At 43.0% G+C, this 26916-nt stretch overlaps 2 protein-coding genes across 4 annotated transcripts in view; one reads left to right on the top strand and one right to left on the bottom strand.

The window, feature by feature from the left end:
- SUDS3 (SDS3 homolog, SIN3A corepressor complex component) overlaps positions 1-8765 on the bottom strand; it is a 29296-nt gene extending 20531 nt beyond the window's left edge. Inside the window, exons 1-6 of one of the 2 annotated variants that reach the window (XM_054006580.1) lie at positions 8471-8765; positions 6301-6370; positions 5009-5064; positions 4219-4290; positions 1300-1319; positions 463-619 (exon numbers count right to left, since the gene is read on the bottom strand). In XM_054006580.1, the coding sequence (XP_053862555.1) occupies positions 463-619; positions 1300-1319; positions 4219-4290; positions 5009-5064; positions 6301-6370; positions 8471-8636 (541 nt within the window). In that variant the 5' untranslated portion in view covers positions 8637-8765. The remainder of the gene's footprint in view (positions 1-462; positions 620-1299; positions 1320-4218; positions 4291-5008; positions 5065-6300; positions 6371-8470) is intronic. The other variant, XM_054006581.1, reaches the window with a different exon arrangement.
- A 6965-nt stretch (positions 8766-15730) lies between these two features.
- TAOK3 (TAO kinase 3) overlaps positions 15731-26916 on the top strand; it is a 145521-nt gene continuing 134335 nt past the window's right edge. Inside the window, exon 1 of one of the 2 annotated variants that reach the window (XM_054006660.1) lies at positions 15731-15875. The gene's annotated coding sequence lies outside the window, so the exon portion shown is untranslated. Of the gene's footprint in view, positions 15876-16574; positions 16665-26916 lie in introns of those variants that run through there. The other variant, XM_054006661.1, reaches the window with a different exon arrangement.

Below are 26916 nucleotides of genomic sequence, written 5' to 3'. Positions count from 1 at the left end.
GGTAACCAAACCGTGGAATGGTAGTGTAGCAATAGTGGTGTAACCCCACACATCAAATTTTGCAACTTGTTCTGCTAATCAAGAACAAAGTCAATGCAATTCTAGAGAAATCCTGAAACATTCAAATAATTCTACAAAATTCTAAAAAAGCCCTCAAATTTAACTATATTGATCCATTAGTTTGAGCACTCTGAAAAGTGCTTAGCAGTATTTCTCAAACCTGTGTACTGGTGACCCCTTTCACATAGCAAGCCATTGAGTGTGACCCCCTTATAAATATATAAAAAAGTGTTTTTAGTTTAACACCATTATAAATGCTGGAGGCAAAGCGGCATTTGGGGCGGATGTTGACAGCTCACGACCCCCCATGTAATAACCTCATGACCCTCTGATGAGTCCTGACCCCCAGTGCTTAGGTCTCATTTTTGGAGAGAGAAGAGACAGATGCTGATCTTGTTTTACCTCCTGTTAGCTCCATGGTTAGCTTTTCATTCTCAATCATCTTCTTCTTCTCTTCTAATTCAGCAATCAGATTTTCCTTCAACTCAATTTTCTTGTCTTCGAACTCCTTCACGGCTGCCTTCTTCTCTTTGATATAATTTCTCTCCACCTGCTCTGTCTAATGCAAGCCAAAAAGAGAGGATTAAGGAAGAGAAGCCTAATGACCAGGATGTATACTACAGGTGGAAAGGAGAACTAATGCTAACAAGGACTGATTAGTTTTGGAATAGAGCAGCCTACATTTTAAAAGGTATATCAACATTTATAGGACCAGTTGAAAAATGCTTAAGAAAATGAACAATAAAGCAAATGACTACACTGGCAATAGTTGTGCTCTCATATTGAATCAATCTTCTTTGGTAATGCTTCATAACACTTAACTCAAAGAACTTTGATATATTTAACAGAGCAATCCTCAATATTATGCAGTCAGTAGAATTATTCCATTTTCCAGGTAGGTTAAATGAAGGAACATCAGTTAAGTGATTTACCTAAATACATAACCAACCAAAACAAAAAACACAAAAAAACCCCACCACACACAAATAGCTATTTTTAGTGACTGTTTAATTTTTTTAAACAATCTTCAGTAGTTACTTGAGTAGTAGTATTGATAGCAGCTTATACTAGATCTCAGCTATGGTAATCAATTTTAAATAAAGGAAAGGTCTACATAGATTTCCTGGAAAAGGAAAAAAAAACCAACATGAGCTACCACATGATATGATACTAGGCTTAAAAAAAAAAAAAAAAATAGACTGGTATTTTATTTCTAGAAGTTAACACATGAACACTTACTTCCAGCTGGAGGAAAAGTTCTGAAAGAAAAAAAATACATGTCTAGTCAGCATCACTTTATTATCCTTACAAGACACACAACAACTTGCCTAACTAAGTAACTCGGTTTTGCAGCCAAAAAAAAAAAATGGCGTAAACAGTGTACATACCTATCGCACTTTGATGCGCATTTTATAGTTCTACATTGTTGATTCTAGCATACATGTGCCAAAATTTCTGTAAAAGTATGTTGTAGGCTGACATTTTGTAGGTGTATTTTAACCACAGGTGGTAGAGTTGTGTCCTATTTCTGATCCATTTCTGTTGGGCCGAGCTGCCATGTTTAATGGCATTTAAAAGGCAGTTGGGCATTTTTCTAGCTTAAGATGCTGTTTAAAACGTTGGCACTAGATTTAGTTTTCCAAATGAAATGAAAACTTGAAAGATGCAGCCGACACTGCCAGATGAATGCTCTGCAAAGAACCATGGTTTAAACAGATTTCACTAGGCCCAGCTGTCATTGCTTCAGCAGCACTTCTCTAGCAGAAAAGCCCTTTCATCAATTTGAGTTAGCAGACATGAGGTGGCCCATGCCCCACAGCAGATTAGGAGCACATTAATGCACCACTGAAAGCAAGTTATATCCTGTCTCAATTACATAATTCAGTTCATACACTGAGGTCAGGGAAGACTATTGCCCATGAGTGCAGCAATCCTGCTCCTAATGAAATCAATGGTAAAATTCCCACCAACTTCAAACTGAGCAGTATTACTGGAGGATGCACGTCCCAAAATGAGGATTTTACTCAAGGCTGTGATAACAAATTCAGAGTAAACTAAGGCTCTTGATCAGTCCTTACTTCACTGTATCAAATATTGATAATTGTGATCTTCAACTCCTGACAAGCAGCAAGAGCTAGGAACAATAGGCAAGTTCTGAACAGAACAGGTGCTTTAAACGAGTTTCAGAGAACAAAATAATAGCATTAGAGCATTATATTTGTGATCTATTTTAGGTAAGAATTTATATGCACCAGGAAGCCATATAAAGATGAAACAAATTGTTGTATGCCAAGGCGGCAATTAAGGCCAGTCTTTCAATTTCTTAAGGGCTTTGCCACTGATGCAATGAAAGCTTAGATAAAGAACGAATGCTTCTTTTACAGATATAACCAAAAAATGCGAGTCCAAAGAATTGAGAATTTTTTACATATTAGACAGAGCCAAATAAAAATGTAGACAGGGCAAGAACAAAATTTCAATTGCCCCTCTTTCCAATATTGCTGTAGTTGGCAGCAGGAGTTTTATCAGAAGGGTGAAAGTGAACACCATCTGTCCCCCAATGGAAGAACTCTGCCACTGCAGCAAAGATCTCATTGATCCCTGCCAGCCCAGGGTACACACTACAAGAGTGTGTTTAGTCCGACATTAACAGATGATGAAAAACATAAAAATACTGCTGGAGTCCAACTCTAAACTACATCAAATTTATCTTCAACGCTTGAAGACAAGTTCCTGCAGTGAGCAAGAGGAAGAGATCAGTTCAATTCAAGTTTCACTGGCAAGTTCTTTGAGGTGACAAATACAGTCCTAGAAACACTGGTTGTGCATCATTCATATGATGGTCAGTGTTCACATGAGATTTGTTACTGGATTTAAACAGTGATATCAGAACCCACAGTATAAACATACTGCAGTAGAAAATGGCCTGGGTATCTGTACAGCATTACAAGGTTTTATCCCTCACTGCTGAAGGGTGGAAGAACACTACTACATTTTCATTTCTGACTCCCACATATTCCCTTCTGAGAAAGCATCTCTAATTTAGAGAAAGAAAAACCTACATAGGAATGAGTGAACAAGAGCTAATTTAATTTCTGAACTACTCACTCTAGAAGCACCATATGGCAGCCTGTTTCCCTGACAACTTCCCATAACCACTATGGGAAATTTTTAATTATATTAACATACTTTGATACATTACGTTTTATACAGAAAGATTACTGAGCATCCTAGCAACAGCTTCACAATTAAAGTAGATACCTGGAGACTAATTCGGTCCTTTGACCTTGGGCCAGTAAGCTGTGGTGTGATTAACAAGCAGCATACCCAGCCCCCCAGCCATGTAGGACAATTCTGCCCTAGAGCAAAGTCTCTAACCAATTCCAAAGCACAAACAGTGAGCTCTTCAGGAAGCTGTCTAGCCCCCACTGCATACCCGTCTTGTTGGAAGGAATCACTACAACAGGAGGCTTGAAAGAAGGTGTATTGGAAGAACAATTAAAAGACGTTAAATGCTATAATTTACATGAAGTCACATCAGACCATGGGTAGGCAACCTATGGCACACGGGCCAAAGGCAGCACGAGCTGATTTTCAGTGGCACTCACACTGCCTGGGCCCTGGCCACTGGTCCGGGGGGCTCTGCATTTTAATTTAGTTTTAAATGAAGCTTCTTAAACATTTTAAAAGCCTTATTTACTTTACATACAATAGTTTCGTTATATATTATGGACTTATAGAAAGAGACCTTCTAAAAACGTTAAAATGTATTACTGGCATGCAAAACCTTAAATTAAAGTGAATAAATGAAGACTCGGCACACCACTTCTAAGTGAGATCTTATTACTTGAACTGTAGGCATACAACAAGTGCCCAGTCAAGACTGCTGTTTACTGATCAACATATTATAGTTAGCCAATCCACCTGCAGAAAAGCATGATGGAGTCTATTATGCCTTATGCATATTCAGCAAAGAAGTCATTTAGCGTCACCAAAAAAAAAGAGTGAAAGACTGGAGAATCTTTCACTCCTGCCAACCCTGTTCTCCTAGTATTGAATCCATGTCATGTTTCTCAGGTGTGATTCTAATCGCTGAGGCATCTACATAAATCAAAGGTTCTTGCATGCATTGTTTTTTAAAACAAAAATCCAGCTCACCTGCATTCCGTATCCGTTCCTTGTATTGCTGATCCAGTTTTTTCATTCTTTTTTGATATTCTTGCAAAGTACCTAATTGAAATAAGTTGCAGATTGCCATAGGGTCATATTGTTTTTAATATTCAATCTTAGATAGTCCATACTTTCTAGGTAAATTTAGCATTTGGAGATAAAGTATACATTTATTGAAGAAAAAAAGCCTAAAATAGAAGAATGCTACCAAAAACCAGCCAGAATGTTTATGTAGCAGCACCATCCACTGTGTGTGCATGGCAGGATACGGCTGAATTTGTTTTCTAACTAGAGTCATAAGTGTTTGAGAGGTATCATGCAGTCTCCCAAAGGCAGGAAGCTGCCAAAGGCACATCACATACAGAAAGGACGGACTATAACAGGGAAGAATGAAGATGTATGAGAAGACCCAGGAGCTCTAACAGCAACTTTTCCTAGTGGTCGCTGTCTCAAGGGACATTTTTCTAGAGGGCTATGAGGTACATCTCATTTAAAAACCCTACCACAATTAGGTGAAACAAGCCCTCACATTTCCTATACCTCATTTAATTGCAAAAACATCTCACAAATGAAAGTACTGAAGAAAGTGACCTCCTCACTAAAATGTAAACATCATTTCAAGCCCTCTTCTACTGCACACAGAACAAAATAGTGTGTCCATCTTCTATGGGCAACACTTTCAGGACATTACTACTGTCATGTCTCACTTCCACTTAGACACTTTTTAGAAACTGAAAATTGTCAGGAAAAAAAAGGGGCTACTCATTTTAAACCCTACCTTCCTGCAATTGTTGTAACTGCCTCTTAAGAGATGCCAGTTTGTCCTGATACATCCTGCAAAGAGAGGGCAATATTACATAAACAGGTCAACCACACTGTTTATTTCACCACCTGCTTAGGTGAATAAATCCATTTCATTTTCTCACCAAGTAAAGAGGTGCTCCTGAAAAGCCTTTTACAAGAGGAAGTATTGTTCAGTTTAAAAACAGTATGGCCCATTTAATTCTAAAATCAACCAAAAAAGGTTATGCTGGGAACCTCAGAAATAGCTGTTGCAAGATGTTTTGATCCACTGATATTAAGAACAGTACCACAGAATCATTTTGCCATCTTAACCTCTGGCAAGTGTCAATCTTTGTGCCTCAGTTCCCCATCTGTAAGAAGGGGCTATTTCCATGCCTTATGAGTCTTGGGTTTAGAGTAAGTCTTCCCCAATACCCATGCAACGGAAGTTAAGAGTAGAACTGTGGCAAAGCCACGAACAGAACTTTGATCTCCTGCATCGAAGATCTGTGGTTTTAACTTAAGTTCATCCTTCCTGCCAAGCATAAAACATCTTTGTCAATAAGTGAGAGACTACTGAATGCTACAAATGCATTTAAAGATCAAGAAAAGCTGTTTTACTAGGCTCTCAGAGTCCAAAAAGTCTGGCTTACTTGGCTAGCACTGTTGGTATTGTACTATGCAAGAGCATGAAGTGGGTGTCCTCTTTGTTTAGAATGTACCAAGTGTGCCCTTGTGGACAATATATGGATCAAAGTTGAATGTCACCAAGAAAGTCATATCCACCTCTTTTTATACAGAAGGAGAGTAGCCAGAGCGCAGGTTCTTGAACAGGTTAAGTAGTTTGTATGTGTGGCAAGAGAATCCTAATGAGTCCAATATTGTTAGCTATCCCTGTTGGGCGAGGCACTATGCAATCAGAATGTCAGCCTCTATCTTAGAGTTAAAGAAATCTCAGGATGTCTACACTAGAAATGTTACAGTGGGCACAGCTGTGCCGTTGTAGTGCTGTAGTGTAGATACTTACTACAGCAACGGAAGGGGTTTTCCGTCATGGTAGTAAATCCACCTCTCCAAGAGGCAGTAGCTAGGTCAGGAGAAGAATTCTTCCACTGACATAGCAAAGTCTACACCGGGGCTTAGGAAGGCTTAATTACATCATACAGGTCATGACATTTTTCACAGCCAAGTGATGTACTTAAGCCAACATAAAACTTTGTAATGTAGACCAGCCTCTTGGACACCAGAAAAGGTTTTTGGTTGAGGAGGAAGGGGGACATTACTTACTGTTCTTTCATTTCTACATAGTCCTCTTCATCATGCTTTGCCAAGTCAGTTTCACTAGCATCCTCAGTATCTGAACAAGGGGAAGAGAGATTTGATAACACCAAACAAATCAAATCATTTTTTAAAGAAATGAGTGATTGTGGCACATGTGCGGTTATTCCAAAAAAGTGCAGCCAAAAAAAGGGTACATTTTGACATTTCCAATTGTGGAGGGGATTTAAACCACCATACCTGTTTCCTACACATAAAAGCTGTTCAAGATGGGTGCTCAAACATTTAGAAGGAACCTTGATAGTATATCAAAAAGAATCAGTTTTTGACATAGGATACCCCTGTGATTTCCTCACACCCACTCCACTTCATTTTTTGGATTAAATCAAATTAGCACTTTTAAATGCAAGGGCTTGACATCATTAATTTGAACCAGGCATAGCACCACTCCCATACCACTGTATCAATACACATGTATCTTGACCTACAGCACTACAAAGCAGAGTGATAATTATACTAACTTCCGCAGTGGTTTGCAACTGAGACAAGGGGCCCACTGAAGATAGAATTAAAGTAATGTTATTTCACCTAGTCTTCTCAAACCTGTACTTCAGTATCTATATATAACAAAGACTATTACTACAGCTTTGTCCGACACTGATAAAACAGGTTAATGCCACATTGCAAATTCTCTGCAGCTCTTCTAATTTGTCTTTAAAGACTGAATGGGCACAGTTAACTATCTTCTCACTCCTACAGTTCATCCCATCAAATCAGGGATCAGACATATTGGAAGGGTAGAGCTGGAAAGCTATTATGTGGACTGGGAACTTCAGTCTCTAATTCCATCTGAACTTCTCAGATTTCTTCCTTAAAATACCAAACACTTCAGGCTCCTTGTGTTACAATAAAACTCAATGTATCAAATAAGGTATCAGTCAAAGAGATATCTACAGCAGACCATGCTAGAGAGGGCCACATCTCCTAAGACAAACTGATGAAGCCTTGGTATTTTAATTCAAACACATCACAATAAGTTTTAGCCACACTGGGGGTGTTTAAAATGATTTAGGATGACTCTAAACATCAGAAGGGAAGGTCTATTCAAAGGTGAGGAGTCCTTAAAAACACCCTCACCTTCCCCACCCCAGGATATCAAGCTGGAACTTCAGAAAAGCCTTGAACACAGTAATGCTTTCACGATTTGCCACAATGAGATGCTTAAAGCAACTAGACTTAAATTAAAATATGAAGGAACGAGAGCACAAAGCAGATGCTTCCCTTTCACAGCATCACCTCCTCCCGCCCCCCCCCCCCCCAAGAGTGTGTCTCAACATTGTGCATGGCTCATTCCTTCCTCCCTCTTCTTTCCCTTGTATCTCCCAAGAGTCCCTCCCCTAACCTTCTATGAGCCATTTACCTTATTATACTCCCTCATTTCACTGCTCTGTATCCCCCACCCATATCCTTCTTCCCAATCCCTGGAGCATGTCTCTTCTTCTGTTATTTTTATACCACTGAAACAAAGTCAAATGACACCCCTACTGCCATGTTCTTACTCTGTCCTTTCACTATCCCTCTCCCACCCAGCCATCTCTTCTTTCTGTGTCCCCATTAAACCCCTCCTCTACCCCAGTACCTTTTCTGATCATATTGGAGTCCCTCCTCCAATTCTCTTCTACATCCATTCTCTATTTCTTTTTCCCCATCCCCTTATCCCAATAACCCTGCTAGCTTCCTCTTGTCCTGGATCATTTGCTCCATCCAACTCATCTCATCCTATGCCCCTGAATCTCCCACCTCCTCTCCAAACACGCACCATTGCCTCTATTATCCCAGTTCACCTGGGCTCATTCCCTTCACCACCAAGCTATTAAATCAATGCCTCACCCAAACTTCCTCCTCTCCCACTATTGCAGTGACTCCTTGAATTTCCTCTGCCACATTCCTACACCCCAGTATCACCCAGGCACCCTCTCTCCCCCTTGGCTGCTTAGCCACCTGCCAAGCCATCAAACTATCTGGCCCCATCTCCTGGTGCGCCCCATCCCCTCCCCCACTCTCCACAGCTTCACCCACACCGGCCCCGACCTCCCTTCTCCCCCCGTCCCTTCCCCACTTCACCCCGGCCGCGGCCCTTCCTCTGCCCGCTGTCAGGAGGGCAGAGGGAGCCACTCACCCTCATCGGAGTCCCGGGCCCGGCCGCTGCGCTCGCCGTCCTCCTCCTCGGCGCTCTCCAGCTCCTCCTCCTCGTAGTACTCGGGGCCGGGGGGCAGCGCGGCGGGGGGCAGCCCCACCGGGACAGGGGCCGGGGGCGCGGGAGACACCAGCCCGGCCGCGCTCATAGCGGCGGGACGGGACGGGACGCGGCCCGGCCGGAAGTCGGACTCTCCTGCTCCCGCCGCTTCAGCCGGGACTCGGACTCGCGGCAGCTGGGCGAGGACCTCAGCGCGCCACTTCCGGGTCCCAGAGGCTGCCTACGCGGGGCCGCACGCAGGCGAATGCGCAGGACAGCTAAATCCGGGGAGAAATGGGAGGAGTCAGGTGCTCGGGCCGGGAGGGAGGGGGCGGGGCCGAGCTCTGAGCCCCTCGCGAGCGGAGGGGGAGGCGGTGCCGCCGGGGAGCGGCAGGTTCGAAACCCGGCCGAGCTCCAGCGGCGGGCGAACCCCGGGCGGGCGGCGCGGGGCGGGTCCCCGGCTGGGCCGGGTGTGGCTCCAGGGCCGGGTAGTGACTGGGCGAGCGGCAGGCAGGGCTCAGTCTGAGGCCGATCCCATAAGCCTGACTTCAGTGCCCGGCAAACTGGTTGAAAGTAGAACAGAACTGAAGCGTCAGACACAGAGAGGAACCTGGTTTGTTGGGGAAGAGTCAACACGTTTTTTGTAAAGGGAAATCATGCCTCCCTAATCTACTAGAATTCTCTGAGCGGGGCAACAAGCATGTGGGCCAAGGTGATCCAGGGGATATAGTGTATTTAGATTTTCAGAAAGCCTTTGACAAGGTCCCTCACCAAAGGCTCTTAAGCAAAGTAAGCTGTCATGGGATGAGGGAAAGTCCTCTCATGGATTGGGAACTGGTTAAAAGATAGGAAACAAAGGGTATGAATAAATGGTCAGTTTTAAGACTGGAGAGAGGTAAATAGTGGTGTCCCCCAGAGGTCTGTACTGGGACCGGTCCTATTCAACATATTCATAAATGACCTGGAAAAAGGGGTAAACAGTGAAGTGGCAACATTTGCAGATGATACAAAACTACTCAAGATAGCAGTCTGCCTGGGACTTAACTAAGAGCTACAAAAGGATCTCTCAAAACTGGGTGAATGGGCAACAAAATGGCAGATGAAATTCAGTGTTGATAAATGCAAAGTAATGCACATTGGAAAGCATAATCCCAACTATGCATATAAAGTGATGAGGTCTAAATTAGCTGTTACCACTCCTGAAAGAGATCTTGGAGTCATTGTGGATAGTTCTCTGAAAACATCCACTCAGCGTGCAGCGGCAGTCAAAAAAGCAAACAGAATGTTGGGAATCATTAAGAAAGGCATAGATAGTAAGACAGAAAATATCATATTGCCTCTATATAAGTCCGTGGTACGCCCACATCTTGAATACTGCGTGCAGATGTGGTCGCTCCATCTCAAAAAAGAGATATTAGAATTGGAAAAGGTTCAGAAAAGGGCAACAAAAATGATTAGGGTATGGGAACGGCTGCCATACGAGGAGAGATTAATAAAACAGACTTTTAGCAAAAGCCTGTGTTATTACTATATGGCGCTGAAACTTGGAGGCTTATTAAGATCTTACTACCCACTATCTAAGCTCCAAGTTTTCATAAATAGCTGCCTCAGAAAAATCCTTAGATGGCCAGGAAAAAAAAAAAGACAAAGAACTCTGTAGGAGTATGAAAAACTGGTAGGACAGGAAATTATGGAAATAAAATGGAGATGGCTAGGACACACATGGAGAAAAGACCTGAATAACATAGCAAGACAGGCATTGGACTGGAACCCCCAGGGCAAGAGGCAATGAAGTAGACCAAGGTTAACATGGAAGTGCACAACAGAAGCAGAATTGAAAAAGCTATCAAAATGACATAGGAAGAAGCGAAGACTGCAACAGGAGACTGGTACCTCAGAGGGAGCTGCATTCAGTGGGTCTGTAAGTATACAACTATCAATTTAGCTTAATTTGGTAACTGACCAATTTACGCTAGATCTTTCGTAACTGGTTTATAGCAATTTAAGTGTGTTCACAAGGGGGTTTGCACCATTTAAACTGTGATTTTAAAAACCCTTGTAAACAGGAGAAGCTTTTGTATGGCACTAAGGCCTGGTTCTTAAAATACTTTGGGATCTGCAGAGAGCACCTGCCACATAAAAGTAAAATCGCCCTTACTGCTTGGAGGGAGACAACAGAGGGCGCATAAGAGCTGTCAAGGATTCTCTTGCCTTGTACTTCCTAACAGCTTGTGTAAAGCGGTTCAGCTGTGGCTTGTTTTTGTTCCAGTGTAAAAAACACGCATTGTTACATATTTCAGATTCAGACACTTCCCTTGTCCACTGGTTGCAATGCTCCTGCCCCAGGAGATTTACTTTTCAGTTGGGGAGGAGGGCTCTGCAGGGCTTCTCAGATCTGGAGGGATGGGTTCACGGTACCTCCTCTCTGGCCCAATGGAAAATGAGTATGATTACCTCATTCACTCTAGTGGTTGTTTATAACATCTACACAAAAACCACAATGATTTTGATGATCTGGTTTTGCTCATCATCAGCTACTCAGGATCATGTACTGAGCAGGGCGTTATAGGAATGAGGACTGAAGTGAAAGGGCACCTCTCCCATTCTTTCCTCCTTTTCCTGTTTATCACACACTCACCCTCCTGTGTCATTAACAAGCTGTCACTGGTGTGTTGGGATGTCACATCCATTAACTGACGTCGCTACATCACACCTACGAATAACAACTTCCATACATACATAGCAGGAGTGGGTTTAATCCATTATAAACAATTAGCATCTTTCAGAGCATATCAGTCTTCTCATTTCTGAATATTCCGAATACCCTTCCCACAGTCCCAGCTATCATATCCACAGAGGCAGGCACTTTGGTCTGCACAGAGCTAATTGCAGGATTAAAGATGTGATGCTTTGACCCCCAATCAGCACGAGTATGATAAAAACAAGATTTAATCTGGTTTAGTCCTTTTATGTGAGAACAAAACTCCTAAAAGGTAATTGTATGATCAGAGCTGCAACTGAGCACTTACCAAAACATTTGCAAAAATATGTTCCCCCAAAGTCACTTGAAGTTGAGTAACTGAAACATCAGTGTCCTTCCTAGTGTAAACTCCAACCAGGAGAAGGAATACTCAAATTAAAGGAATGATGGCACACAAAAGCCTTGCAGAGTGAGCCAAAACTTGTAAACCTGGGTTCTGACAAGCCATCAAGGTCATCAGGTTCTACCCATTATTATGAACAGAATAAGTATAACAATTTAATACGTGTAATGCTTTACCCCTTCTATAACACATTCAAGCCAAGGATCTCTCTCCTTGCAAACATTAACAAATGTTGACTTGCAGTACCCTTGAGAATTAATGTAAGTAAATATTATTGGCCGAGCTTGCAAGGTCCTACACTCAGCTCTGGCATTTCTCCATAACATTCAGCAACAACCACTCAGCCTTTGGTTCTTTTGCGGTAGAGAAATGAAATACTGTACAGTTTACCACATGTGGCTCTTTTATGTGAGACCTTAAAAACAGATCTTTTCAGCTCTATGTAGACTTGGGAGATCCCATGCGGTTTTGTGTCTAGGCCAAAGCTTCCCTCTCTCCAGTGTTTCACAGCATTCTGTGCACTACGTGGTTGTTGCATTCCAACCAAGAGGTGGCCATATTTCAATGGTGATGTATGCCTGTAGTACTGTACATGAAAGTACTTTGAGAGTCTTGTGTGAAAAACACCCTTGTAAGTATTACTACTGTATATTAGAGGTATTAATAGAATTACACCACCTTCCAACTTCCCAGGAGTCAGACATCTTGCCTCTCTCTGATTCATCATCCCTCTTCAACATCTTTGTGATTTCTTATGTGTAACAGGTACTTTACCCACTCTGTCTCTGGGTCCCTTTACTGCCTCAGTTTCTCTTCTCCAGTTAATCAAACTTCACTCTGTAGGGGTTCACAATAATCCTCCCTTTCTGGGAGTCTGTCTTATAAGCTTCAAAACAAGATAACTTCCACCTAGCTTCCTGCTGGGACACAGCCCTGGATATAGGATTTAACCCAGTCCCTACTGAGACCTTTATCTTGGCTGGCTGGTAGGCACACTCTCCATCACTCATACGGCCTACAAACTTACACTCCCCACACCTTCTGTAAGGAGCTATTCATACAACTAACCATCTTCTTTAAGTATATCCCTTAAGATAACTCAGGATGCCCTTATATCCCCCCAGCAAGCCTTATTTTTAGTCACATGCCCCCCATCACTTGACTCCTGGACTGAGAGGTAAACTTGACACAAATGAGGCTGAAAGTAGGACTCCTTAAAGGGCCAGTCACCCTGTGACACACACCCTCAACAACTGCCCTTTGTCTGAGGCAGATTGGTTCTTCTTCCCGCGAAGGAAGTTGTCTTTTTACATGTCCTACAAAGTTCTGGTTATATTTACCAATATAACGTCACACACATTTCTTTGAGGTGGACACAGTATAATTGCTGAGGCAAAAGTTTTTAGTGATCAAAACCCAACTCTCACTTACTGTAGCACTCTCTCTATGCCAGACTGCTCATGTTTAGCATTAGTCTTGTGGAGACACCCCATGCAGTCATCTCTCAGGCATTCAGTAAGAACCCAAGGGAGGAGGGTTAGCTTTAAGGAATGCTATGTTTCCCTTGCAGATGCAGCAGCTTAACTGTCCACGCCCCAAGAGCTTTCAGAGAGAGTTTATGCCTCTTACTCAAAATACTGCACATGGCCCAAGTTTCCATCAAAGGTCTTTTTCCCCCATCACAGGCTCACTTACTTTGTTTATGCACATTCCTTTATTTGATGAAAGATTTCTTTGTTCTGCCTTATCAATATCAGCTATTATCAGTCACAGAGTGGCCATAATACAGAACTCATGCTCACAGCGTGCAAAAGAAATCAACATGTTGGCACTAAAAAAACCTGTCAAGGTTGAAGCCGAGATTATAAACAGAGATGGAGTCTATATATTTGTGGTATGAATGAAATGGTTGTAAGCAGAAAAGCTGTAACATACCATACTTTTGGGGAGGGATAGCTCAGTGGTTTGAACATTGGCCTGCTAAATCCAGGGTTGTGAGTTCAATCCTTGAGGGGACTATTTGGGGATTTAGTTGGGGATTAGTCCTGTTTTGAGCAGGGGGTTGGACTAGATGACCTCCTAAGGTCTCTTCCAACCCTGATAGTCTATGATTCTATTATACTGGCTCTCAAAGGCCTGGCACATCACTGTAGTCTGCTGCTGGACTTTAAGGTCAGGCATCCTGGGACTTCTAGTCCCAAAGGACCAGGTGATGCTAGGTTTAGAGCAAGGCCTGCTGGGAGAAGACACAGGATGTAAAAGCCAAAACACCATAGTAGTGAGTAAGATAAGGGAGGTATTGAATTTTTGTACTGTGGGGGTGTGATGGTGGGTAGGCGGGGTGAGGGACAATTGTAGTTATCAGGTCTTGTCTGGGAAAGGGGCCTGAGTAGAGCTATGGAGAGAGAGATGAGTGACAGAGATTGCTTGGAGCTATTGTGCACCGTTACAGCCAGGAAGAATGAAAGGCTATATACAGATCCTGCTGAAAGGCCTATGAAAAAAATTCTGTAACTGAGAAATAGAAATGATTTTGTGAAGCTCCTTCATTTTACTCCCACTTCTACCTTCGCTATGGTCCTTCTACTCATCATAATCCTATCAGATCTATTGTTTCTTTTAAAAAGAACAGGAGTACTTGTGGCACCTTAGAGACTAACAAATTTATTAGAGCATAAGCTTTCGTGGACTACAGCCCACTTCATCGGATGCATATTGTTTCTTTTGTCTCCTTTACCACTATTGACTGTTCACCTTCTACCACACCCCTTTTTATACTTGGAAGACTCTCTGTCCTTATCCTGTGAACTCTACCGTCTAATCCACCTCTCCAAACAGTTTCTCTTCCCCTTGTTATATCGGTAATCCCTCCTCCCTGACCTATTTCCAGTTTTTCATATGTATGTGTGTTAAACCTTGTCTGTATTAGAAAGCATTCACTAATAATGTAACTAAAAAAAATTGACCTAGCTCTACAGGTGCAAACTCCTAATGCAGATGCACTTTAAACTGGTTAAAGTGATTTTATGTGGTTTTAGTTTCTGATCCAAATTCTGCAATATAGGTTGCCTATATAAACAGTTTAAAATAATGGTGTCAACAAGCAGCAAGTCTGCAGTAAAAGTCATCGTTTGTCCATTGGCCTTGTTACTGAAAGGGATTAGGGAAAATTCTCACCAGTGCTATCACCAGTTCAGCTGTCCTGGCTGGGAGTCCGACTGCAGACAATACATCACCTAAACGCCTAGGACGGGCCCCCGCTGAGATCTCTTCTTTCAATGGCCTGGTTGAGCCAGGCACAGGGGCCAGGTGTCATGCAGGGTGGGTTTATTGGAACTGATTTCAAGCCTAGTTACACCCCCACACTCCTGAGACCGGTGTGGTGTGGTGTGCAGTGCAGAGTGCCCGTACAAATCGGATTTCCAACCCCAGGGGGAGCTGCAGGCGCGGTTCATGCTTCCAGCTGTGATGCCCGGGCACAGCCAGCCATGCGAGCGGGTGGGTGAACCTACGACCCCGCCTCCCCCAGCTTCAGCCCTGGCCGGCGGAGGGGCTTAGGCCGCCCCCCATTTAAACCCTGCCTCTGCCTGGGCGAGGCAGCAAAGGCCCATCCCCCATTCGAGCTCGGCCCGGGGGACTGATCCGCCTTCGAGCCCCGCCTGGGAAGGGAGCAGTCACTCTCCCCGCCTGCAAAGGGTTAATCGTCTCCCTCCGCCCCCGAGTGCCACCAGTGAGTCCAATCGAGCGCCGATCCCGCCTAGACCAGTATGGACCCAAGCTGATCAGGGTGGTTAATCAAGCGCTGAGCCAGTTCCGCAGGCCCTATAGCTTGAAGTGATAGGTTTACGAATCGATCTCCGATCCGTTTCCTCCAAAAACCTCCCGGGTTAGGCCCACAGATCTGGGTGATTAAGGTCGCTTAGTGGAGCGCCGATCCTCCCCCTCCTCGGTCTCTGTAAGCCGCTGATTAGTCAGACGCAGAGCTATTCCCCGCCCCATCGGGCTGAGTGGGCAGGCTGCGTAGTCGAGCGCCGATCTCCCGGCTAGCCCAAGTGACTGACCAGACTGGAGAGCTGAGCGCCGATGCGGCCGAGCGATTGGCCGCGCCTGGCAGGAGCCGCACCTCGGGCAGCGGCAGCAGCGGGGTCCGTGGCAGGAAGCGGCGGGGACGGAGCGGGGCCCCGGGACGGACCCAGCCGCCGGACAGCGCCGAGCTACGGCGGCCTCACGGCCCCTGGGGCTAGGTGAGAGGGAGGCGCCGCTCCGCGCCCTGGCCGCGACCGAGCTCGGGGAGGGGAAGCGGCGCGGCTCGGCTCGGCTCGGCTGGGGGCGGCCGCCGTCTCTCGCCCGCGGCTGCCCCGGGGAGGGGCGCGCTCCCCGCCGGGCAGGAGGCAGCCCCCGTGCGGGCAGCCCCCGGCCGGGCCCCGAGCCGCCGTCCGCAGGGCTGAGCCAAGACAGCCCCGGGACGCAACCGGGAGGGAGTCCGGCCGCTCGGAGCGGGGCCGGGGCAGGAGCTGGCGGCCCCCCAGCCCAGCCCGGCGGGGTCGGCGCTGCCCCGCCGTGTGCGGGCCGGGCCGCCCGGAGCCCCAGGGCTGAGCCGCGCGCAGGCACCGGCATAGCTCCCGTGGCCGCCCCGGCCCTGAGGGCGCAGGGGGGCGCGTGTCTCTCATGCCCCCGCCTGGGCAGTGACAGCCGCGGCCGTGGCCGTGCCGCCCCGCGGCGTGTTTGGTCGCTGCTCTGCGCCCCGGGCGCGCTGCTCGGGAGGCACGTGTCGTGCTTTGCTTAGGCTGAGTTACGCGTCCCCCTCTGCGCTGTCATTGACTTTCCCCGCTGGGTTCGTGCTGCGGGAGGGGGAGAGTGAACCCAGAAGAAACGACACTCAGGAAATGTTAAAGAAAATAATCTTCAGATACTAATTCCTGCTGCTCCTGGGCGGGTGGCGCGTTGTCCCCCATGCTAGTTCTTTGGGCCACATGTAGTCACTAGCAGCTGCATGATGAAGTAGTGAGGGTGTGAGGAAAGTAGTACAGCAGGTAGGTGAGGTTAGCTGTTTGTTAAAAGCCAAGACGAGGATGACAATGGTCCTATTCTTAGGGACGAAGAATTGTTATGTGGATGAATGATGGGACTGGGGATCAGGAGATCTGGGTCCAGGCTTTGATGCTATCTAGGCTGCTGTGTGACCTTAAGGAAGTTGCTTGTGTCTCAGTTTCCACATATGTGATATGAGACACATACCTGTCTCTCAGGGGTGAAGACTAAAATCTATAAAATAATGATGCTTTAGAAATTCTCTCTCTCTCTCGGATATATTTCAGAATGGTAGTCCACAAAGAAGAGGCATTCACTTGGCTTTTTACTTAGCCTTTCCATTGTGTACATGGACAGAGTGGAAGTACAAGTCATTACTGGTACTAAAGGAAAGGTGTTATGGGCAGAAAGAGCTCTTAAAGACTAAACATCCCCACTGTCAAATCCAATGTCACTTTAGATATAGTGTCTTTTGCAGAAGGTGTATTCTCCAGTATGCTGTGCAGTTAAGTAATATAGTTAAGGTTAAACAGTAACTGAGAAGGAGAGAAATTAAATAGCAAACCCAAGGGAGATGGGTGTTTTCAGCTGAGATTTGAAGAGATGAGAGGCAGTGAGGCAGAGATACAGGAAGGCTATGCAGTACTCAGTCTTGTACAATTCAGAAAATTATTGTTGCATATCCTTCCTTCTCGGCTGGTCTCTCCTCAGTGATGTCATGTTTGGGTAATAGGTAGCAGCAGCTCTGTAGCTTTTCAGACATCACAGCCTTCTGGTGCTGACCACATCTGAAGTGACAGAATTCTGTTTGTATTTTTCTTAACAAAACAAAGCATCTTCCAGTCCACAGATCAAAAAATAATCTACAGCACTTAGGGTTTGTTACAAAATTTGGTCAAAAATCTATATTTCTAGACAACCCCACCACCGCCACACTAATTTCAGTGGCAGAAAACACTGCAGAACCTTGATTACCCAGTCTTCAGGGACACTTGAAAGTATTGGGATAGCTGACTTAGCAGACTTTGAGTTGTGCACCCATGGTCTCTTAACCTGTATATAGTCTTCCAAACTTCCTGGCCAGGTACCATGTTTATGCCCCTATAGGCATACATACTTGCATACCTACTTTCTTGTTAAACGAACCCTGGTCAGTGCCCATAGATATCAGCTAGCCTTGAGGACGTTGTGGAGCTTTTGCATGTAAGTCTTTATATGGTGAACTGTCCTCAGCTGATATGTCTTGCTCAGGAACTCCACAGATGGGATTATTTCAAGTGGAGGAGCCAGATGCCTGAGGTGGAAAGTGTGGGTGAAGAGCTGGAGAAGCAGTGGGTGAAACAATTAACTAAGTTACACTGACCTGAAAACTGAGGTCATGACCAGGTTTTGGATAAATGAAGTGCAGATTGTGAAGGTTTTACTTTATATCAAATATTTCCATGTGTTGCTAAATGATCATTTGAATAACTTTATATTATAAATATTGACCTAATGAAATTCAAGTGAAGGCGGAGAGCTTCATTGTCATACTAGTTGTCTTTGAATGGAATAGAAATTAAGTACACTTCATTCAACGAAATCTTAAATCTTCCCTATGTGAGAGAAGGAAGCAAAGTACAGAAGGCATTTAATGTAACTGCTGCTGACTAAATTAGCATAACTGGTGGTGGTTGCATGGGTGTGAGGATGAGGGGAAGGAATAGGGAGGAGGGAACAATGTGTTTTGCAGGCGGGTTACTAGCTCTTCGGTACACCTCTACCCCAATATAACGCTGTTCTCGGGAGCCAAAAAATCTTACCGCGTTATAGGTGAAACCGCGTTATATTGAACTTGCTTTGATCCGCCGGAGTGCGCCCCTCCCCCCCCCCCCCCCCCCGGAGCGCTGCTTTATCGCGTTATATCCGAATTCATGTTATATCGGGCCGTGTTATATTGGGGTAGAGGTGTATTGGGAGGAATATGGAGAAATAATTGAATTTAGGGTCCCGTGTTGCAGTTGTTTTAGGTGGAATTGCCTCTGAAATCATTGGGAGATTTTCATGTGGAATAACTACAGAATTTAGTCCTATTTAGGAAAGGTTGCACTTTTTGTCAGTGGACAACTCCATTTTGCTTGTGGTCAGGCATACCAGTTGGTGTTACCATTCTCTTTATAGTCATCTTTGCCTATACATAGCAGCTTCTACCTGAGGCTTTATCAGTGGCAATTAAGCTTCTAAATAACCCTGACGGGTACCATGAGTATAAGTCCAATTTTACAGATAAGGAAACTGAGGTATAGAGAGATTAAGTGACCAGCCCAAGAAGTCAGTGGTGGAGCTGGGAATAGAACCCAGTTTTACATCTGAACCATCCTCTTCTGCCCCTCTTGTTTCTCTCTCAAACTTTTTATTTATTTGTGGTAGCCAGTTGATACACTACTCTGAAAACGTAGTAACTTAATACAGAAAGCATTTGAAATTGGTAGGCAGGAATATTTGTTTCTAGTTTTTTCTTTTTAGACTAAAATCCGTTACTAGGTTTCTGGTCCTTCACAGTGCTTGGTACGGTATACACCTGGACAAATGCCAGGAGCTTCAATAAACTGTTCATATTTGCCTTACTGTTTTCTTCATAGTTGTACCTTGCTTAGCCAGTAATGAATTGTTCTGCAAATCAAATATGTAATTTCCGGTGGGGCTCAGTCCTAAGAGAAAGTCACCTCCTTCTCAGCATCAGGACCTTAGTGCACAAAATAGCTCTCACGTGGCTGTCCTCTTAGACAGAATATGGCAATTCCTGTTCGTTACATCTCTGTGGTATTGTGAGTTAAAGGGACACGGCCAAGTTAAATAACATCTTTTAAAAAGAGACCCTTTTCTTTACCTGAGTTATAAATAAACATCCTCTGTTCTTAAAAAAAGAAAGATGTTTAATAATCTAATTTACTCTTCATTATGTGGCAGTGGCTGGAAGGCCCTTTAAGGGAGCTTTGCTTGACACCCCGTCTTGTAGCTAATTAGTTGCCTTCCAGGTGATGAGATAAGACCAGCAAGCAGCAGTTGGTTATGAGATCTACGGGAGCAAGTAGGCTCCTGCGGGAGTTCCTAGGTCTTTTAGGTCAGGGGAAAGATGCTTGTTTACATATGGCTCCCGGGCAGATGGCCTGGGGTGAGAGACCTGTGGGAACTATAGAGGTTCTTGCAGGAGACCCTGGGTCAGAGGAAAGGGTATGTTTCATATGTGAAATTTATGATGATTCCGCTGTTTCCAAAAAGAGTACTATGCCAGTGTTTGGGATGCAGACATTGCAGGGGGATGATTTGTTTTAAAAACCTATTTCTATTTGATTTTATTTTAACATAAATGCGTTATTAGTTTTAAATGTTTTGTAAGTTTACTTTCATAGAAACTAAATTTGGGACAAATTTGATCCAGTGATAGCCTTATAAGGGAGAGCTACAGTATTCATTATAAACGCTTATAATTCAAAGGGTCCAAAACTTGCCAATAAGAATTTTAGTAGTTGAGTAAAAGTGAAAGTTTAATATATAAGGTACTCGGGAAGTAGGGATGTTATGTAACCAAATTTCAGATGCTTGCTTGGCATTTTTAATGGGCATATTAAAAAAAACTAAAACTATAAAAAAACACCAGCAAGAAAAGATTTTTTTTTTTTTTTTGCACTATAACTTTTCAGATGACTTCCTTATTTAAAGGCCATTGATTAAAACAGAATGAATTGGTTGCTTTTGGCTCAGTGCTAGGTGATAACAATTGTTAAATTGTCCCATGGGTCTGTTTGCTAATTAGTTTTTTTGCAAGGTACTATAGTGTGCAATCCCCACATGTTTTTTATCACAGACAAATTATTCCAGAATTTTTTAACTTACTAGGTAAAACGTGTCAAAATATTGATAAATCTACAGACCTTTAGTCACCTGGGTGTAAAGAAAAATCCTGTCCCATTATATTCTTATTCAGGGAATGCACTTTTTGCCTTTCATTTTAATAATCTTCCAAAAGATGTGTTCGGGAGCAGCCAAAGCACAGCCTGTGAAGTTCTACAGTGTAGTTCACAGCACTTCAATCAGGATGGAGTATTGCATGCTGGGAACTAGTCTCTGTGGGCCTCAGTTCCTTATTAAAAATAAGGATAGCTGCAGTTGGCTCTAATGCCTACTAATTGGGTGTGGCCCTCAAGCTCCTGACAAATTCTCAATGTGTGTTTCAGTAGATAAGAGTTTGCCTCTGAGCTTGTCTACACTTAAAATGCTTCAGCAGCACAGCTGCACCATTGTATGGATTCAGTGTAGACATTACCTATGTTGGTGGAAGGGGTTTTCCTGTTGGCATAGGTAATCCCCCTTCCTGAAAGGCGGTAGCTAGGCTGACCGAAGAATTCTTCTGTTGACCTAGTGCGGTCTACCACCAGGCTAGGTCAGAATAGCTATATCTCTCAGGGGGGGGGGGGGTTTCCCCCCACATCCCTGAGAGAGACAGCTATGCCGATGTAAAATCCTAATGCAGACCAGGCCTCTGTTATAGTTAGCTAAGATACTGGCACAGCTCTTAGTGAAGCCTAGTTTACACTAGAAGCTCTACAGCAGCGCACCTTCAATGATGCAGCTGCGTCGCTGTAGCGCGGCTGGTGAAGATGCTCTAAGCTGAGCAGAGAGAGCTCTCTCATTGACTTAATTATTCCACCTCCGTGAGAGGTGATAACTATATTGACTGGAGAAGCTCCACACTGTCTACACCAGTGCGTAGGTTGGTGTAACTTACATCACTGAGAGGTGTGGAGTATTCACACCCCGGAGCGATGTAAGTTATACAGAAGTAAGTGGTAGTGTAGACAAGCCCTCAGTCTTCTTCTAAACCTCATTTCACACCATTAATTTTATGCTCTTAAAGTGTGAACTATAAACATCTGCCATATGCTTCATTTTTACTTCCTCATTGTGTGTGTGTGTGGCAGGAGAATAACAGCTTTTGCTTTCAGGATGAGGATGCCATGATTATTGCTTTGACCTTTGATCCTGTGTTGGGGTGGGGTTTTGTGTTTTTTTAAGATGGGATAGAGCGTTTCGGAGCTTGAGAGTTCTTCCTGCTTTATCGGAGAGAGATGAGTTAAAATATTACTGTGCTTAGTCTTGTAGCTGGGCTATCCTTTTCGATTCTCGCTCCATGTCAGGAAGTGGTTAGTTATTTGACTTGTAGAGGTAGGAAAATACCAGGTTTAATACAGAGCTTACACAACAAGTTTGTCCGACTTGTTAATAACATAAGCACTTTATACTGTTGAACAGGTAAAAGCTTGATGTTGATGGATTACTTTTTTCCCCGCCCTTTCTGTTTATTTGGTCAAAATGGATCCTGGTTTCATTCAATTTTAGTGGAACCAATAACTGTGTGAGAACATGCAGTTGCATGCCTTACTCCTTACCCAAAAATCCATTTGTAGCCAAAGGAATTCTCATATTTTGTTCACGATATTGACTTCAGGGCTATCTTTTCTGCACAGCAGTAGTAGAGCTGGCCACATATGAGTCATCCAGGCTTAATAAAGCAAAGTTTAAAAAAAGCGTAGGTCATCCAGAAATATTAACTTTGGAGGCTGGATGGCTTTAGTACTTGGGATACTGAAGTTAACTTTGACCTGCAGTTCTTGCACCTTGTGCTGTGATTGCAGCTTGCTTCACATCTCCCAGTAGAGTTGGATTGGAGAACAAGGAATGCCTTGAAGGAGGTGAGGATGTTGATTTCATTAGGTGGCATTCTTAATTCTGAATCGGTCTGACCAAAACTGATACAGTGCAAGAGGATCGCTGTGCTGTTGGATGTCCATCTTTGGGGAGAGAGATGTAAAACTGCTTGTGGTCATTAAAAATCTTGTCAAGTATCAGAGGGGTAGCCGTGTTAGTCTGAATCTGTAAAAAGCAACAGAGGGTCCTGTGGCACCTTTGAGACTAACAGAAGTACTGGGAGCATAAGCTTTCGTGGGTAAGAACCTCACTGAAGAAGTGAGGTTCTTACCCACGAAAGCTTATGCTCCCAGTACTTCTGTTAGTCTCAAAGGTGCCACAGGACCCTCTGTTGCTTTTTAAAAATCTTGTAACACTTTTCGAAAGAGTAGAGGTATTAACCCCAGAGTCCTGGCCAAATTCTAGCTAAGAGAATTACATTCTGCCCACCTAAATTCCACTACAGCTTCAGATGCCTGTTTTTTCCCCATTACTTCTCCAAGTATTGTATAAGGTAGGCAGCTGCCATGTTCCACCCCAGAGTGGCTGCATTTCAGCACTTGCTGAAGTGAGCCTTGTATATAGTCTATATATGTACAAGTATGCAAAGTACTTGCAGATGAAAGGTGTTATATAAGTGCCAGACATTGTCATTCTGCTTCTAGAATAATGTCTTTTTTAATTACATAAAGACTACTTGAAATAGAAGAACATACACCTGATATTTTGTGTGTAGTGATTCTGATTCTGGTTCTCTTGGACAGATGCACATACTATGCTGACTTTTTAGATTAAATCATTTTCTTCTAAATAAAAGTGATCTGTAATTCTATCACTGAGAATCTGGCAAATAAAATTCAGGAGGCTTATTTGGGGGCTGCCCCTATTGTTTCTAGTGCTTTTTAAGCTACATTGATGAGAACATAGTCACTGATGATTCATGTTGTTTTTTCTTCCCTGTAATGGAATATATGCTAGTACGTAGCATATGGTACTGCTGAACAATGTTAAACACGCAGAGCCCTGATTTGATGTTATACAGTGAAATGGAATTTGGGTTTTTTAGCCTGAGCTTAAGATGAAAGCTTTAGTAGATTGTCTTTGCTGCTGGTCTGTTTATCAGATACAGTACATTCGGGTAGTGAATTCTACATATGGCTGTTTCCATTTCGGGGAGCTTTTTCCCATTACTCACTTGCATATGTGAAGGTTTTTTTTAATGTGCGGTTCCTAGCAAAATGGGGCCCTAGTCCATGACTGGAGCTCGTAGGTGCTACTGCAAGACAAATACTTATTCCCCATTGTGTCTGGATTTAAATAATCAATTATAATCTTGTTTTGCACTTATACTTTATTTTCCTGAAGAGAGTTTGATCCTCATTGATTGGTAACCATTAAAACATGGTGATTTGCAATTAAATATAGCCTTTACACCAAATTTGGGATGTCTATTTGCTCATCGGAAGGGTATATCACACGTAGATTTATTTAAGTGGTCACATAGCAACTTACACTTATTCAGATTCTAAACGTTTATATATTTTTATTATGGTAGAAGATGGTGAATGATACATTTCTTATTTACTAGAACGGTGGTTTACACACTGTGATTCGCAGACCCCCGGGGGTCCTCATACTATGTCTAAGATTTCCAAAGGGGTCTGTCCTTCATTCAAAATTTTGTAGGGGTCTGCAAATGAAAAAAAGATTGAAAACCACTCTACTAGGAGATTAATATTTTGCTTATGATTTTGTCAAGCTGCATTTGGATGGAAATTGGAATTCAGTTAAAATGCACAGAAGCAATTTAAAATCTATTTTAGTTAAGTAAAATTATATTAAATGTACAAGATGCATAACCAAAAAAAAAAGTTTATCAGAATGTGTTACATTTAAAACTGATTTGCTAAACAAAGGAAGTATTATCTGTAGTTAGTGAAATGATTTGTTTCTGGTCACCATGTCCTTCAAGATTTTTAGAAAGAGTAGATCTCATCCCTTCTCACCTTGTTTTTAGTCTTAGATTGGAAGAGGGAAACGAGCTTTCTTGCTTTTTCAGCATCCAGTCAGTTTCTCAGCTCTGAATGAACTAGTCATTGAACTGAACTAGGTGAATAAACTGAAGAAAGTATTCTCTCTGCAGCAGAGGCTACTGCTGTCAAAAGCTGGTTAACATTTCAGCCTTGACTTCTACCAGTTCAGTGATTTCCCTTTCTTTAAAACTTTGGCAACAAACACATACTGTTTGAATATTACTTTATTTAATGTAAATGATCTTAGTAGATTGTACTAAATTCAGGCCTTAACTTTGGTTGTCATAATTACAAGTTTAATTTTAAATAGGTTTATTTTTTTTAAATTGTTTTATTTAATTTAAATAAAAATTAGAGCTGTCAATTAATTGCAGTTAACTCACGTGATTAACTCAAAAATTAATCACGATAAAAAATTTAATTGCCGTTTTAATCTCACTGTTAAACAAGAGAATTTATTAAATATTTTGGATGTTTTTCTACATTTTCATATTTATTGTATTCTGTGTTGTAATTGAAATCAAAGTGTATATTATTTTTAATTACAAATATTTACACTGTAAAAATGATTAACAGAAGAAAGGGTATTTTTCAATTCACCTCATACAAGTACTGTATTTCTTTGTCCTGAAAGTGCAGCTTACAAATGTAGATTTTTTTTATTACATAACTGCACTCAAAAACAAAACAATGTAAAACTTCAGAGGCTACAAATCCGCTCAGTCCTACTTCTTCTGCAGCCAATCGCCAAGTTTGTTTACATTTTCAGGAGATAATGCTGCCCTCTTCTTATTTACAATGTCACGAGAAAGTGAGAACAGGTATTTTCATGGCACTTTTGTAGCCACCATTGCAAGGTATTTGTGCCAGATATGCTAAACATTCGTGCTTCGGCCACCATTCTAGAGGACATCCTTCCGTGCTGATGATGCTCGTTTAAAAAAAAATGTGTTAATTAAATTTGTGACTAAATCCCTTGGGGGAGAGTTGGACGTCCCCTGCTCTGTTTTTCCTGCATTCTGCCATATATTTCATGTTACGCCAGCACACGTTGTTGTTCATTTTAAGAACACTTTCACTGCAGATTTGACAAAATGCAAAGAAGGTACCAATGTGAGATTTGTAGAGATAACTACAGCACTCGATCCAAGATTTAAGAATCTGAAGTGCCTTCCAAAATCTGAGAGGGACGAGGTAGGGAGCATGCTTTCAGAAGTCTTAAAAGAGCAACACTCCGATGCGGAAACTGTAGAACCTGAACCACTAAAAAAGAAAATCAACGTTCTACTGGTGGCATCTGACTCCGATAATGAAAATGAACATGCGTCGGTCCTCACTGCTTTGGATGGTTTTCGAGCAGAACTCATCATCAACATGTCTCCTGGAATGGTGGTTGAAGCATGCACATCTGGCAAGTAAATATCTTGCAATGCTGGCTACAACAGTGCCATGAGAATGCCTGTTCTCACTTTCAGGTGACATTGTAAACACGAAGTGGGCAGCATTATCTCCTGCAAATGTAAACAAACTTGATTGGCTGAACGAGAAGTAGTACTGAGTGGACTTGCAAGGTCTAAAATTTTACATTGTTTTATTTTTGAACGCAGTATTTTTGTACATAATTCTATATTTGTACATTCAACTTTCATGATAGAGATTGCATTACAGTACTTGTATTAGGTGAATTGAAAAATACTATTTCTTTTGTCTTTTTACAGTGCAAACACTTATAATCAAAAATAAATATAAAGTGAGGACTGTGCACTCTGTATTCTGTGTTGTAATTGAAATCAATATGTTTGAAAATTATTTAAACAAATGGTATTCTGTTATTGCCAGTGAAGACATGCCCTAAATTGTTAGCATCTAATGGATATGTATGTTTAGCCTCCATATGAAATTAATTTGGTGGGTCATAGGGCACGTCTACACTACTGCTTAAGTCAATGTAACTTACGTCACTCAGGGGTGTGGAAAAGACACCTTCCTGTAGACTTGCCCTTAGTTCCACCCAGGGCTTTGGAGCGGAGCCCGGAGCTGGAGCGCGGAGCAGCTCCGGAGCAGTGGAGCTGCAGGTTTTTGCCTGGAGCTGGAGTGGAGCCGGAGCACAGCTCCAAAGCCCTGGTTCCACCTCCCATGTCACAAACTCACCACTGTACTTTCCTTTACACTGTAAGATCTCAGAGGGTTGAGACTGTCTTACTATGTGTCTGTACAGTGCCTAGCACAATGAGGCCCTAATCTCAGTTGGATCTTCTAACAACATCTCTAGCAGCAGGGGCCAAAATTGCCTTACTCACTGTAAAACTGTGAGTATTGGCAGCACTGAGAGGTCATTCTACTATGTAAAAGGGTTGGGGAGAGGTTTTTGTATTATAACCAATGATTGTGACTCCCCACTGCACCAAATTAAGCTAGGTACTAATTCAGTGACTTAGGGTATGTCTTCACTACCCGCCATATCGGCAGGTAGCAATCGATTTATCCGGGATCG

This window comes from Malaclemys terrapin, chromosome 16, assembly GCF_027887155.1.
Source record: "Malaclemys terrapin pileata isolate rMalTer1 chromosome 16, rMalTer1.hap1, whole genome shotgun sequence".
NCBI lineage: Eukaryota > Metazoa > Chordata > Testudines > Emydidae > Malaclemys > Malaclemys terrapin.
This window is presented reverse-complemented; position numbering and strand designations above follow the sequence as displayed.